The 15,806-nt window shown below is 37.0% G+C and overlaps 1 protein-coding gene across 1 annotated transcript; it reads right to left on the bottom strand.

Annotated features, from left to right (window-relative positions):
- Window positions 1-12,245: 12,245 nt before the first annotated feature.
- Window positions 12,246-15,360, bottom strand: LOC118846875 (mucosal pentraxin-like). The gene is made up of 2 exons (XM_036755562.1): window positions 15,330-15,360; window positions 12,246-12,841 (listed from the first exon to the last, which is right to left on the bottom strand). Exons 1-2 carry the CDS (start codon window positions 15,358-15,360, stop codon window positions 12,246-12,248), a joined length of 627 nt encoding a protein of 208 aa, XP_036611457.1.
- Between the last annotated feature and the right edge of the window lie 446 nt (window positions 15,361-15,806).

Below are 15,806 nucleotides of genomic sequence, written 5' to 3'. Positions count from 1 at the left end.
ATCCCAGCCTTTCCCCCACACACCCTCTCAAGGTAGAGAGGTTTATGTATCCTCTCATTTGTATGTTCTATTCCAAATTACTTTATTTGATTTGAATTGTTAATCTTTACTTAATTTCTTTTATTCATTTCCCACTAAGCACACTCATTTGGTTTTTTTCTCTTTTTTAACCCTGATGATAGTGTGGTTCGCTGTCCCACTCCAACCTCTTAACTTGAGTGATATTCATTGGTAATATTTCTTTCCAAGAATGTTAATTTATTTTCTGTATCTCCTTATTTCTATCACCAGTCTGGACTACTACAAAATATATTCTCCCAATCATAGGCCATTTACTTACCTGTTCCTTCTTTATTCTCTCTCTGTCCCTCACTAAAGACTAATATGGATGAACAAAGAACTCACTGAACAACCTGTCTATTTTTAAAATATATGTACAGAAGATAAAAGGGATAATAAGTAACAGAGAATGAATGAAGAGTATGGCATGAGTCTATAAAAATTAAATACAAGTGTGTTAAAACTCAGAATGAATTCAAGCTGGCAAGGAAGTTAAGGACAACCAAAAGATTGTTTTTAGCCATATTGCAGTCAGTAGAATAGAAGGAGGGATAGGATGGCTGCTTCAGGAAGATGGTAAAGTGATAACTGACGACAGAGAAAATGAATAGCTGCTCAATTTTTATTTTGCTTCTCTTCCAAAGAGATTGCAAAGGAAATGACAGAACAAAAATACTTAAAAAGGAGCTAACACTCAAGATAAGTAAGGTGATCATAAGTGAATATCTTTCTATCCTTCATGAATTCAAATCACCTCTCAAATCACTTAGGATGAAATACATCCTAAGGTACTGGAAGAATGGCAACTGTGATTACCTTGCCATTGACAATGAAACTTGAAAATACATAGAAAATTGGAGAATACTGGAATAGAGCAAATGTTGTACCAATTTCCAAAGAAGGAAGAGGACAGATTCTGCAAACAATAAACCAGTGAGCTTGACTTTACATCCTTGGAAAATTCTATAATGGAACATTAAACAGTAAATATCTAACAAAAGGACATTGATTACAGAAAGTACTGCTGGGCTCCTATTGGGTGAGTGACTTTTTTAAAAATGCCATGGCCAATGGAGAAAGAGGGAGGAGAAAGAAATTTCCTCTGACTCACTCACCCACAGGCAACATGATCACAAGGGTCCTTTGCTATAGTTGTCTCTCTTCTTTGTTGCCAAGGCTTTCACTTCTCAAAACTATTCCTCCACTGACAACTGTCTCCACTGACAACCATCTCCACCGATTTGCTCTTCTTCCTTCCCTTTTTTCACATTTTTTATTCATTTTAAACTTAAATACAAAATAAAGGAGAAAAGAATATTTCTCTGTACACAACAGAACGTAAGATTGAACATAAAGCAATACATTTTCATTTCAAGAAAACCTATAATAAACTACACATTGTTTTCAAAGCTACTCATGTTTTCTTTGCTTCCTTCTAGGTTTTCTTTTGGTCTCTGCTGTGCATATTTTACTTTATTTTTATTTTTTTCTCCCTCTCTCCCTCCCCCCCATCCTAGAGAGAACTACAATTTAACATGGATATTGATAGATATATTTATAGATATATACTCATATGATATAGATATAGATGTATGTAGAGATAGATAGATATAGATGTAGACAGATAAAAACATACACACATATACATGTTTGTAAGACCATACTATACATATTTCTATTTGTCATTTCTTTCTCTGGAGGTGTATAGCATCTTTGTTCATAGGTCCAGGTTTTCTATGTTTTTCTAAATCAACCAGCTCATCATTTCTTATACCACAACAGTATTCTAACACAATCATATCCTATTTGATAGATTGTCTATCGAAGTTTTTTTCCCACCAAATTTTCTTCTTTTCTTTTATTCTTGGCTATATTGGTTTTATTTACACTAGAAAATTTTAGTTTAAAATGATCAAAATTAACCATTTTACACTTCAACAATGAGCTCACCTCATAATAAAGTTTAAGGTCTAGTACTGCTGAATCTCTTCCCTTTACATTTTCTCCCTTAGTTTCCTTGAAATTCTTGACCTTTTGTTCTTCCAAATGAATTTTGTTATTATCTTTCCTAACGTGTGTGTGTGTGTGTGTGTGTGTAGTAATTTAATTGGGAGGGCATTGAGTTAATAGATTAGTTAGGTAAAATTGACATTTAAAAATTAGTTTGGCTTTACCTACCACAAACAATAAATATTGCTCCAATTATTTAAATCTGACTTTATATAAAAATGTTTTATGTTTATGTCCATATTCCTGTGTCTACTTTGGCAGATATACTCTCAGGTACTTTATACTGTCTAATTATTTTAAACGGTCTAAAAAAATATTGAATAATATTGGGGACACAGTGTAGTTTCCCTATTTTTCTTGTTTAATTAAATCTATTTTTGCTTAAACTTTCTCTGAGATCATTACTACTCTTGCTTTTTTATGTAATATACTCCAACCCCTTATTTTATTTCTGCCTCTCTCTCTCCCTCTGTCTCTGTCTCTCTGTTTCTGTCTCTCTCTGTCTGTGTCTCTCTCTCTGTCTTACTCCCTCTCTCCATCTCCCTGTCTCTGTCTCTGTGTTTGTCTCTGTCTGTCTCTGTCTGTCTCTCTCTCTGTCTCTGTCTCTCTGTCCCTCTCTCTCTCTCTCTCTATCTCTGTCTCTCTCTGTCGCTGTCTCTGTCTCTCTCTGTCTCTCTGTCTCTCTCTGTCTCTCTCTCTCTCTCTCTCTCTCTCTCTCTCTCTCTGTTTCCTGAAAGCAATATATTGTTGAATTCATATTTTTACCATATTCTATTTCCATTTTATGAGTAAATTCATCCCATTTATATTATCAGCTATAATTATTTGTCTTGTATTTCCCTCCTTCATAGTTTTCTTCACTATCCTTCTTATCCCATTTACCCTATCCCTCCTTGCTTATTTAATTTATATCTCCCTGTATCTTGTCTTCCTATTCCTTAATATACTCATTCTTCTTGTCTCCCCCCACCTTTTGCTTTGATCTATCTATCTATCTATCTATCTATCTATCTATCTATCTATCTGTCTATCTATTTGCTTCCCCTCCTAATGCTTAATCTACAACCCTTCTAAGAGTTCTTCTATTATACTGTCCTCAAGCCCTCTCATTTCTTTCTAAATTTAGAATGTTCTTCTACTCTTCTAAATGTATCTATTGTTCCCTCTTTAACCCATTTCTGATGAGAGTAAGTTTCCAGCACTAGCAGCTCTCCTCCACCCACTTACTTCTGTATCAATTCTTCCTCTCATGACTGATTTGTTGAGATAATTCTTCTTTTTTTATCTCTCTTTATGTAGTTTTATTTTTTAGAATCACTCCATCATACACAGCTCAGCCCAAGTTTTTCTTTTAAACTACCCAAGTAATGATGACAATCATAAGAGTACAAATAACTTTTTTAAAATTTTTTTTTATTTTTAGTTTACAACACTTGGTTCTACATAATTTTGAGTTCCAGATTTTCTTCCCTCCCTTCCCCCTCCCTCTCCAAGATGGTATGGAATCCCATATAGCTTTCAGTATAACTTGGCATTGAATTAATTTACACACTAGTCAAATTATGGAGGAGAACTGTGATCAATGAAATGAATCATGCAAAAGAAGAAACAGGACCAAAAAAAACAACCCAAAAACAAAAACAAAAGAGAGAAAAGGAAAAAAAAGGGGATGGGGAAGGCTAACATGAAGTGTGCCTCAATCTGCATTCATACTTCATAGTTCTTTCTCTGGATGTAGATAGCATTCTCCATCATGAGTCCTTTGGAGTTGTCTTTGTACCTTGTGTTGCTGAGAAGAGCGAAGTCTGTCAGGGTTGGTCCTCACAGAATCCATATATCTGTGGTTGTGTATAATGTTCTCCTGGCTCTGCTCCACTCACTCAGCATTACGTCATGTAGGTTTTTCCAGGTTGTTGTGAAGTCCATATCATCCCCATTTCTTATGGCACAATAGTATTCCATCACCTTCATGTACCACAGCTTGTTCAGTCATTCCCCAATTGATGGGCATCCCTTTGATTTCCAATTCTTAGCTACCACAAAAAGAGCCGCTCTAAATATTTTTGTACATATGGGTCCTTTTCCCGATTGTGTAATTTCTTTGGGATACAACCCTAGAGGTGGTATTGCTGGGTCAAAGGGTATGAACGTTTTTATAGCCCTTTGGGCCTAGTTCCAAATTACTCTCCAAAATGGCTGGTTCATCTCACAACTCCACCAGCAATGTAACAATGTTCCAATTTTCCCACATCCTCTCCAGCATTTATCATTTTCCTGTTTTGTTATTTTAGCCAATCTGACAGGAGAGATGTGGTATCTAAGAGTTGTTTTGATTTGCATTTCTCTAATCAGTAGTGATTTAGAGCATTTTTTCATATGCCTATAGATATTTTTAATTTCTTCCTCTGAAAACTGCCTGTTCATATCCTTTGAACATTTCTCTATTGGGGAATGGCTTGTATTCCTATATATTTGGCTCGGTTCCCTGTATATTTTAGAAATGAGGCCTTTATCAGAGACACTAGGTGTAAAGATTTTCTCCCAATTTTCTGCTTCTCTCCTAATTTTTGTTGCATTGGCTTTTTTTGTACAAAACATTTCACTTTAACATAATTAAAATTATCCATTCTGCATTTTGTTATGCTCTCTATCTCTTGTTGGGTCATGAATTTTTTTCTTTTCCATAAATCTGATAAGTAAACTATTCCTTGTTCTCCCAAATTACTTATAATATCAGCCTTTACTCCTAAATCATGAACCCATTTTGACTTTATTTTGGTATATGGTGTAAGATATTGGTCTATGCCCAGTTTCTGCCCTACCATTTTCCAATTTTCCCCACAGTTTCTGTGAAAATAGTGAATTCTTAGCCCAGAAGCTGGCCTCTTTGGGTTTATCAAAGAGTAGATTGCTATAGTTGTTGACTTCTCCATCTTGTGTTCCTATCCTATTCCACTGATGTACACCTCTGTTTCTTAGCCAGTACCAGGTAGTTTTGATGACTGCTGCTCTGTACAGTTTAATATCTGGTATGACTAGGCCACCTTCTCTAGCATTTCTTTTCATTAATACCCTAGATATTCTAGACCTCTGGTTTTTCCAGATGAATTTTGTTATTATTTTGTCCAGTTCTGTAAAATAATTTTTTGGTAGTTCAATTGGTATGGCACTGAATAGATAGATTAATTTAGTTAAAATTGTCATTTTTATTATATTAGCTCAGCCTAACCATGAGCAACTGATATTTTTCCATTTATTTAGATCTGACTTTATTCGCGTGAAAAGTGTTTCATAGTCATGTTCATATAAGCCCTGGGTTTGATTTGGCAGATAGACTCCCAAATATTTTATAGTGTCTACAATAACTTTGAATGGAATTTCTCTTTCTATCTCTTGCTGTTGGACTTTGTCAGTCAGTAATGTATAGGAATGCTGAGGATTTATGTGGGTTTATTTTATATCCTGCAACTTTGCTAAAGTTATTTATTATTTCAAGTAGTGTTTTACTTGATTCTCTAAGATTCTCTAAATAAATCATCATATCATCTGCAAAAAGTGATAATTTAGTTTATTCTTTTCCTATTCTAATTCCTTCAATTTCTTTTTCTTCTCTTATTGCTACAGCTAACATTTCTAGTACCAAATTGAATAGTAGGGGTGATAATGGAAATCCTTGTTTCACACCTGATCTTATTTGGAATGCATCTAGCCTATCCCAATTACAAATAATGCTTGTTGATGGTTTTAGGTAGATGCTATTTATAATTTTAAGGAAGGTTCCATGTATTCCTATGCTTTCTAGTGTTTTTAATAGGAATGGGTTTTGTATTTTGTCAAAGGCTTTTTCTGCATCTATTGAGATGATCATATGGTTTCTGCTAGTTTTGTTGTTGATATGGTCAATTATGCTAATAGTTTTCCTAATATTGAACCAGTCTTGCATTCCTGGAATAAATCCTATCTGGTCATAGTTTATTATTCTCATGATGAGTGGCTGCAATCTTTTTGCTAATATTTTATTTAAAATTTTTGCATCAATATTCATTAGGGAAATTGGTCTATAATTTTCTTTCTCTGTTTTGACTCTACCTGGTTTGGATATTAGTACCCTATTTGTGTCATAAAAAGAATTTGGTAGGACTCCTTCTTCACTTATTTTCCCAAATAGTCTACAAAGTGTTGGAATTAGTTGTTCTTTAAATGTTTGATAGAATTCACATGTAAAACCATCTGGCCCTGGAGATTTTTTCCTAGAGAGTTCATTGATGACATGCTCAATTTCTTTTTCTGAGATGGGGTTTTTTAGAAATTTTACTTCTTTTCTGTTAACCTGGGCAGTTTATGTTTTTGTAGATATTCATCCATATCTCTAAGGTTGTCAAATTTATGGGCATACAATTGGGCAAAATAATTCCTAATTATTGTTTTGATTTCCTCTTCACTAGAGGTGAACTCACCCTTTTCATTTTTGATACTGGTAATTTGATTTTCTTCTTTCTTTTTTTTCATCAAATTGACCAAAGGTTTATCAATTTTACTGGTTTTTTTCATAGAACCAGCTCTTTGTTTTATTTATTAATTCAATAGTTTTCTTGGTTTCAATTTTATTAATCTCTCCTTTGATTTTCAGTGTTTCTAATTTGGTATTTAATTGGGGATTTTCAATTTGCTCTTTTTCTAGCTTTTTCAGTTGTATGCCCAGATCATTGATCTCCTTTTTCCCTATTTTATTCATGTAAGCATTTAGGGATATAAAACTTCCCCTAAGAACTGCTTTTGCTGCATCCCATAAGTTTTGGTATGTTGTTTCATTATTGTCATTCTCTTGAATGAAGTTATTAATTGTTTCTCTGATTTGTTCTTTGGCCCACTCATTCTTTAGAATTAGATTATTTAGTTTCCAATTCATTTTAACTTATTTTTCCATGTTTCTTTGTTACAAATAATTCTTATTGCATCATGATCTGAAAAGTATGCTTTGACTACTTCTGCCTTTCTGCACTGGATTGTGAGGTTTTTATGCCATAGTACATGGTCAATTTTTGAGTATGTGCCATGTACCACTGAGAAGAAAGTATATTCCTTTTTATCCCCATTCAGTTTTCTCCGGAGGTCTACCATATCTGCCTTTTCTAAAATTCTCTTTACCTCCTTAACTTCTTTCTTATTTATTTTGAGGTTAGATTTATCAAGGTCAGAAAGAGGGAGGTTGAGGTCTCCCAATATTATAGTTTTGCTGTCTATTTCTTCCTGTAACTCCCTTAACCTCTCCTCTAGGAATCTGTGTGCCATACCACTTGGTGCATATATGTTAAACAATGATATTGCTTCATTGTTTATGGTGCCTTTTAGCGGTTTGTAGTGTCCTTCCTTATCTCTTTTAATTAAATCTATCTTTACTTTTGCTCCGTCTGAGATTAGGATTCCTACACCTGCTTTTTTTACTTTAGCTGAGGCACAATATATTTTACTCCAGCCTTTTACCTTTACCCTGTGTGTATCCCCCTGTTTCAAATGTGTTTCTTGTAAACAGCATATTGTAGGATTATGGTTTTTAATCCATTCTGATATCTGCTTCCGTTTTATGTGAGAGTTCATCCCATTCACGTTCACAGTTATGATTTCTATCTGTGTCTTTTTCTCCATCATATTTCCCCCATTTATGCTTTTATTTCTCCCTTTCCCCTTCTCCTCCTCAACAAAGTTTTGCTTTTGACTGCTGCCTTCCTCAGTTTACCCTCCCTCTTTATTCCCCTTCCTTATCTTACCATTTCCCACTTGCTACTTCTCCCCTCCCTTCTGACCACCCCCTCCCTTTTTTCCCCCTTCCCCTCCTACTTCCTGTAGGACAAGTTAGATTTCTATGCGTATCAGGGTATGTTATTCCCTTCTCGAACCAGATCAGATGACAGTGAAGCTCAAATACTGCTCTTCTCCCTGCCTTCTTTGCCTCTACTATAATGTTTTTGTGCCTCTTCATTTGGTGTAATTTACCTTTTTCTAGTACCTCCTTTCCTCTTCTCTCATAGCCCTCCCTTTACATCTCTTACTTATGCTTTTTATCCTTATGTCAATTATTTTATACAGGCATTCACAGTCTATGTGTATCCCTCTCAATTGTCATAATAGCTGTACCATTCACATATATATGGATATATATAAAACATACATAAGATGATATAATCCTATATAAAAATGCAAATAATTTGCCCTTCTTGATTAATAAGGTTTGTGGGTTTTTTTCCCTGTTTACCTTTTTAAGACTCTCTTGAGTTTTGTATTTGGAGATCAAATTTTCCATTGAGTTCTGGCCTTTTCATCCAGAAGGTCTGGAATTCCCTTATTTCATTGAATGTCCACCTCCTTGCCTGAAAAATTATGCTTAGTTTTGCTGGGTAGTTGATCCTTGGTTGCAGTCCCAGCAACGTTGCCCTTCAGAATATCTTATTCCAATTTCTCCTGTCTTTTAATGTGGAAGCTGAGAGATCCTGCATGATCCTGACTGTAGTTCCACAATATTTGAATTGTTTCTTTTTGGCTGCTTGCAGTATTTTCTCCTTGACTCTGTAGTTCTGAAATTTGGCTATAATATTTCTTGGTGTTTTCAGTTTGGGATCTCTTTCAGGGGGTGATCGGTGAATTCTTTCAATGACTGTTTTGCCCTCTGGTTCTTGGACCTCTGGGCAGTTGTCTTTGATAATTTCTTCGAAGATACTGTCAAGGCTCTTTTTTTCATCATGGATTTCCAGTAGACCAATAACTCTTAAATTGTCTCTCCTGGATCTATTTTCCAGGTCAGTTGTTTTGCCAATCAGATATTTCACATTTTTTTCTATTTTTTCATTCTTTACATTTTGTTTTACTACTTCTTGGTGCCTCATAGATTCATTAGCTTCCACTTGCTCAACCCTAATTTTTAATGAGTTAGTGTTTTCATTTTGCTTTTGAGTCTCCTTTTCCCATTGGTTGATTTTGCCTCTCAGGGTGTCATTTTCTCTCTTTAGATTCTGAATCTCCCTAGCCATTTCGCCAATCTTATTCTTTAGGGACTTGATTTCATCAGTGGATTTTTTTCCATATTTTCTAATTTGGTTTTTAAAATCCTCCTTTAGCTCTTCCAGCAGGGCTTTTTGGGCTGGAGACCAGTTCACATTACCTTTTGAGGTATCAGATGTATCTATAGTTATTGCTGTCCTCTTCCAAATTGGTATTTTGATTATGTCTGTCCACCTAAAAAGAATCTATTGTCCTCTGTTGAGCCTTTGGGGCTCAGGGCTCTCTGTCCCAGCTTTCTTATTCTAGGGATTGTGAGTCTAGTTGTTGTCTTTGTGAATTAAAGCCTTCAGTTTCCTGAGGTGTGGGGGAGGGATCTGGCTCCCTCATGTCTCTTTCCCTAGGGGTGCTCTCCAGCACTGTTGCTCTTCAGCAATGGTCTCAGATGTTTGTTGTTTGAGCTGATGTCTGGCACTTCCCCTGGGGGAGCAAGATTATGTCTGGGCTCCTGGTGTTGACCCCTGCCGGCTCTGCCCCTCTGGGACTAATGAACTTCTACTATTTGGCCACTGAAGCCTCACTTCTATCTCCTCTGTTCCAGCATTCTTTTTTTTTCCCCAAGGAATTCTCTGGGTGGGGAGGGGAGGGATTAGAGCCATTTACCTGGCCATTATGTCTCCCGGAAGTTCAAGAAGCCACGTTTCATACCTTTGGGCTGCAAGCCTCGGGAGTTGATTTTTCATGGCCGGTGGTGTTGTACTGCCTCTCATCGCATCCACAGACTGCCATCCTGTGTTGGGAGGCCTGGGGATTTCCGCCAGTTTCCAGGCACCCAGCTTTCTCCTAGCCTGTCTCCCATGTGGGTTTCCCAGTTGGCCACTTCTGATTTGGTCTGGAGCTGCTCTGCACACCAAGCACTCTCCAAGCCTACAGATTCATGCCTTTAGCCTTTCAGACTTTCCCAGTTTGGAAATTTGCCCCACTCAGACTGCTCACAGTTTCTAACTCTCTCAAATCTGCTCAAATTCACTTTTTTTTTTATAGGAATCTACAAAAACCTTTTTCCACATATAAGAAGCAAATAGTTTGATCTTACTGAGTCCCTTATAATTACTCTTAATGTTTGCCTTATATTGCCTTATATTTTTCCTGGATCTTATATATCACATTTTCCCTTAATTTCTGCTCTTTTACTCACAAATTCCTGGAAGTCTTTCAATTCATTAAACATCCATTTTTTTCCATTCAAAATTATACTTTGCTGGGTAAATTACCCTTGGTTGTAACCACAACTCTTTTGTTCTATGAAATAGAGTGGTCCATGATCTATGGTCCTTCAACACAGAAGCTTCTAGGTCTTGTGTAAACCTGATTATACATCTGCAATATTTAAATTATTTTTTTCTTATTGCTTGCAATATTTTCTCTTTAACCTGGGTGGGAACTTTGAAACTCAGTTATGATATTCCTGTAAATTTTCCTCCTGTGATCCTTTTCAGGAAGTGACCAGTGGATTTTTTTTTCCTATTTCTCCTTTACTTTCTTGTTCTAGAACTTCAGGGCAAATTTCCTTAATCATTTCTTGTAATATTGTATCAAGATTCTTTTTTTCTGATTGTAGCTTTCAGGTAGTACTACAGTTCTTATATTCTCTCTCCTCAACCTGTTCTCCAGATCTCCAGTTGTTTTTCTGATGAGATGCTTCACATTCTCTTCTATTGTTTTCATTCTTCAGGTTTTGTTTTTATTTCTTGGTGTCTTGTAATGTCACAATCCCTTGCCCAATTCTAGTTTTCAAGGAAATATTTTCTTCCTTAAGTTTTTGATTCTCCATTTTAATTTGGTTGACTTTCCTTTCATAATTTTCTTGATTTTTTTGGAGTGCTCTTATTTTTTACCTTATTTTTCCTCAATCTCTCTTATTTGATTTTCAAAGTCCTTTTTAAGTTCTTCCAAGAACTCTTTTTTGAGGTTGTGACCATTTGACATTTCTCATTGAAAAAAAAAGTGACTTTCTTTTTAGCATAGCCTTGGTTTTCAATAGACACTGGCAATGTAGCTGATGTATCAGCCAATGGAAAGATGCCTTTCAATTCAACCAAACAGCAATTTTTCCTACTTCATAAAGTGGTAACAAAATGAAAATACTTCTTTGTTCTTAGGACATTACTGTCTTGTTTTCTGCTATTTTCCCTGTACTTTCTGTTATCACATCAACTGGGCTTGGGAGAAATCTATTAATGAGGAGTCTTCTAACCTCCCTCCCAATATAACAACTATATGTTTTTCCTATATTTTTGGTAGAATAGAATAAATGCTATCCTGTACTGGCTATATACATTGGTACTCTGAGTGCTAGTAAGGGAGCTGGGAATTCTTTTACCCACATCATGGAGACCTAGATACAAGCTATATTTAAGCTATATTCTGAAATTTCACAGAAGGGTAACTAGGTGGGAGCAACACAAGCAAAAGAAAGAATGTCTTAGGAATACACTACTGAAGATTAGACCCTGTTCACATAAATTGTATTCTTGGGTTCTGCACTACAGACTACAAAAAAAACCACATTTATTTTAGTCAACACCCTCACAATGAACATTGACCATATTCCAAACCCCCAGTGAAGCTGATAGGATCATCAATCTAGAGCTGGAAGGGACCTTGGAGACCACTGAGTCAAACCCTCTCATTCTACAGAGCAAGAAAATGAAAGAGATTAAATGACTTCTCTAGGGTCAAATAGCTAGTAAGAATATGAGGCAAGATTGAAACTCAGAAGAGGACTAAATCATCTCCTCAAAAATGACTGAACCCAAGGCATAGGGGAAGGATTCTGAGATTAGTGTGCTTTTCCACTTTGGTTATAGTAAAGAGGACCGGAATTTGGCTTCAACCTCCTTAAACCGGCCCAACCAAGATCCAGGTGCTACAGTATATTTTCACAGGCCATGCTCAACTCAGCCTGGGAGATGTATGTACTCAGGATGTAAAGAAAAGAAGCCATTCTGCAAGTTTTGGTTTGACCCAAGGTACCTGATTATCCATCAGGGGACTCAGCAAAGCAATGGAAATACCAAAAGTCAAGATCAAGAATCAACATTTTTAATCTCAAATGGTATAATAACTCAACATAGATCATCTTGATTTGTCTTACTCACATTTTCTGAGGAAAGTATGAATTAAACCCAAAAATGGGGAACAGTAAGCATGTGGCCATGCTTCTCATATTTCAGCTTCTTCCAGTTTAGGATATTGCCACAATTACAATTGGCCATTATCTCCTTGGGAGGAAGCACATAATCCCACATATTTACATTCCCAATCTCCCCGACAAAGGACTGATTTATATCAAACCCACCCCCATAGAAATCTTGGTCTTGCCCCAGAATGATCTTGGCATTCCCACTTAAGGTATACCCTACTTGCATAATCTTCCTCACCAGGGGTTTACCATTTATCCATATCTCAGCAACCCCTGAGGCTGATGCCCAAGTGGCACAGATATGCACTGGGGTAAGAGTAGACTCATCCACCTGGAAAGTAACCTCTTCTCCCCCAACTGTCAAACTGTACTGTCCAACTTCATCCCTGAAGAGGAGGATCTCATTGTACGAAACTTCAGTGGCATAGGAGAACAAAGAGTAGCCCCGGGTCAGTTCTGAGTAGGTCCACAGGCACACAGTGAATTTCTGCAGCTGTTTGTTCTGCAGTGGGATCAGAGTCGCATAGGAATCAGCTGATGGTTTTGGGAAAAGGAATGCCTTAGTCTGGAGATCTGTGGGTGAAGAATTAGGTGAAGAAAAAGTTGCCCTATGTTTTCCTCCATGTTGCTCTCTACATGGATAGTGCTGGATTCAAAACAATAAAATAGAAACTTCTTCAGGGCAGGGACTTTTTTTAATCTTTGTAGATGTATTATCTAGGGCACAAACTTTTGAATAGTGCTCAGTAAAAGTTTAGTTAATTCAGCCGAAGGGAAACTAGGCTGGGATACACGCATACATATATGTAAAATGTTGGGTCAATAACTATTAGGCAAGGAAGAAATAATAGTCTAATTCTCTAGATGAGTAATGAACAAAAGGTCTCAGATTACTGTGAATGTGACACTAGGGTTTGTTTTACCCATGAATCAATCTTTTACTAATTTCACAACTTATGGTCTACTACCTCCCCTCCACCACCTCCAATGTAATTCCACCCAAGATTGGGAATAACAGAACACTATAGGTTCCCAAAATCACAGTAGTAGAATAAAGAAGTTGATAATTATTGGAACAGTGCTATAGCAAAGAGAAGTAGGGTGATGTGGGGGCCTAGAAAGGTCCTACTGCTAGACTGTGATGGAAGAACCAGATAAAGCCCACTACTTCCTCTTTCATCAAGGTTGCCCACAGGAGGATCATCTTGGATCCAGGAATAAAACCTAAGTGGGACTAGAAAGGCAATGCTTGTGATCTGCATAGCCAGAGAAAGGTGGTTTGGAGGCAGGTACATTTGGAATTGGGTCAGTCAGTCAACAAGCATTCATTAAGTGCCTACTATGGTCTATCTAGGTACTCTGTCAAGAGCTGGTGATAGGAAGAAAGGCAAAATAAATAAATTTCTGCCCTCAAGAAGTCTAATTGGGGAGGCAACATGCAAACAATTAAGCACAAACAAGATACATGAGATAAAATGAAGATAATCAACAGATGATATTGGATGACAGAGGTAAATTGGATGACTGTATAGAGTTATTATCCATAAATGAGTGGTCTCTCAGTAATGCTAAAATCCAAATCTGGATTCTAAGTCCTGGCTTGACCTGTCCTTCTAACATGTAGCTTGTACTCCACATTACACTCACAGGTAATTAACTTTAGTTACACTCAGAGTCTGGGCAGAGAATTTGGTTTCTGTGAATAATTTACTTCTTAGGGAAAGGAGAGAAGGAAAAGGAGATTATGCTCTAGAGTTTGTAGCTAGCATAACAAAGGGCCCCAAATCCTCAGCAATTGACAGTAGAAGAGACAATGAAAGCAGGGAGGGAGCCCCTTGTGAGATCATAGAGGGAATGATAGAAGAGGGGCATTAAAGCTCTTCCACAGGAAGAAGTGATCAGGACAGGGATGCTAAAAAGACCATGAAAAGCCAATTGCTTTGACCCTCTGGAAAATGATAGAGCTCTACAGAACTATAGTGTACCTTCATACAACAGGTAGAGACTGAATTAGATAGACCCTCCTAAATCTAGGATTAGGGTGGCTAGGTGGCATAGTGGATACAATGTTGGTCCTGGAGTAAGAAAAACTCATCTTCCTGAGTTCAAATCTGACATCAGACACTTACTAGCTATGTGACCCTGGGTAAGTCACTTAACCTTGTTTACCTTGGGTCTCTTATCTCTAAAATGAACTAGAGAAAGAAATGGCAAACCACTGCAGTATTTTTGCCAAGAAAACCCCAAATGAGGTCCCAAGGAGTCATATATGACTGAAAACAATTGAACTAGAACAAAAAGTTTTTGTTAAATGATTTTATGACATCTCCTGGTAAAGCCTTAAATTACTTCTGTTTCCATCAAGATTGGCAATATGAAGCCTCCCAGCTTTAAAGCCAGCTTCCTGTTTTTCTAGCCTGTTTTCTTTCCTTTTCATGCATGTCAACCTCCCCTGTCTTGTGCCTGTCTCAGCCTTATTTCCCTGGCCCACTAAGGGAGCCCTCAACCCAGCAAGCTCATTTTCTACCTGTCTGAGCCATAGCTCCTGAGAGAGTCATGAGGAGCAGGGTCCACAGTAACTGTGTCTCCATCTCTTCTTCCTGAGGTTTCCAAGGACATCAACTGGTCCAAAAGCAGAAGTGGTAGAGCTTGCCTCCTGCTTGGCCCTTCAAGGACAGTGCCTATGGCTTAGTCAAGGAGGAATATTTATGCCAGCAGATTTTGTGTTATAGGTTGGTAAACATTAACTTGACAAGGAATTTAGAAATGCTTTGGCCCCTCCTTCTTATTTAGCACATTTTCCACCTATCCTATTTTGTCCTGATTAATCCTCTATTCATATATTTCTCCAATGCCTAGTAGCTGTGTAACCCTGGGCCAATCAATGATGAGGATATTTGAGTTCCTTATCTCACAAGATGGTCATAGAAAAAGTGTTTCATCACCTTTAAAGAGCTTTATAATTGTCAATTTGATACTAATCTACCCTGATTATCCTTTACTTCATCACCAGATAAACCCAGTCTTTGTTTCCTCCTCCCCACTTTCCCCTTTCACTCACCTTGCTTCACCCTCTCTGGACTATAAGTCATTACAAAATGCTGCTCAAAGATGAAAGACAAGCTCCTTGTAGTCCAAGTGTGTTCACAGTAATTCTTTCAAATTCTATCAAAATTGATTTCAAGGAAACTTGTTCAGACTCCTTTTGTTCAGGTCAGGTCCCTCATCTCCTTCCAGGAGGGAGAGTACTGTAGAACAGGCTTTTAAAAAAATATACTTGCATATAAACTTAGTAATTTTCTATGAGAATTTCATAAGTTGATTCCCATCTTCCTCAGCTGGTCCTCCCAATGTACCTCCCACACCAAAAATGATTTTTGTACAACAGATTATATGAAGTGACTAACTGGAAGATAGGTGGCACAGTAGAAAGAGTGATAAGTGCTAATCATAAGATAAGGGAGTTCAAATCCTACCTCAGACATTGAATAGTTGTGTGACCTTGGGAAAATCACTTAAGCTACCTGTATCTCAGTTA

The sequence above is a fragment of the Trichosurus vulpecula genome, chromosome 4, assembly GCF_011100635.1.
Source record: "Trichosurus vulpecula isolate mTriVul1 chromosome 4, mTriVul1.pri, whole genome shotgun sequence".
In the NCBI taxonomy this organism is placed as follows: Eukaryota; Metazoa; Chordata; class Mammalia; order Diprotodontia; family Phalangeridae; genus Trichosurus; species Trichosurus vulpecula.
The sequence above is the reverse complement of the archived record's forward strand: the minus strand, read 5'-3'. Positions and strand labels throughout refer to the sequence as shown.

Excerpts from the sequence above, each read along its gene's own strand:
- LOC118846875 (XM_036755562.1), bottom strand. The coding sequence starts at position 15,360 with ATGACTTATAGTCCAGAGAGGGTGAAGCAAG. Across the intron at positions 12,842-15,329 it reads TCCAGAGAGGGTGAAGCAAG|ATCTCCAGACTAAGGCATTC; the intron begins GTGAGTGAAAGG and ends CTTCACCCACAG.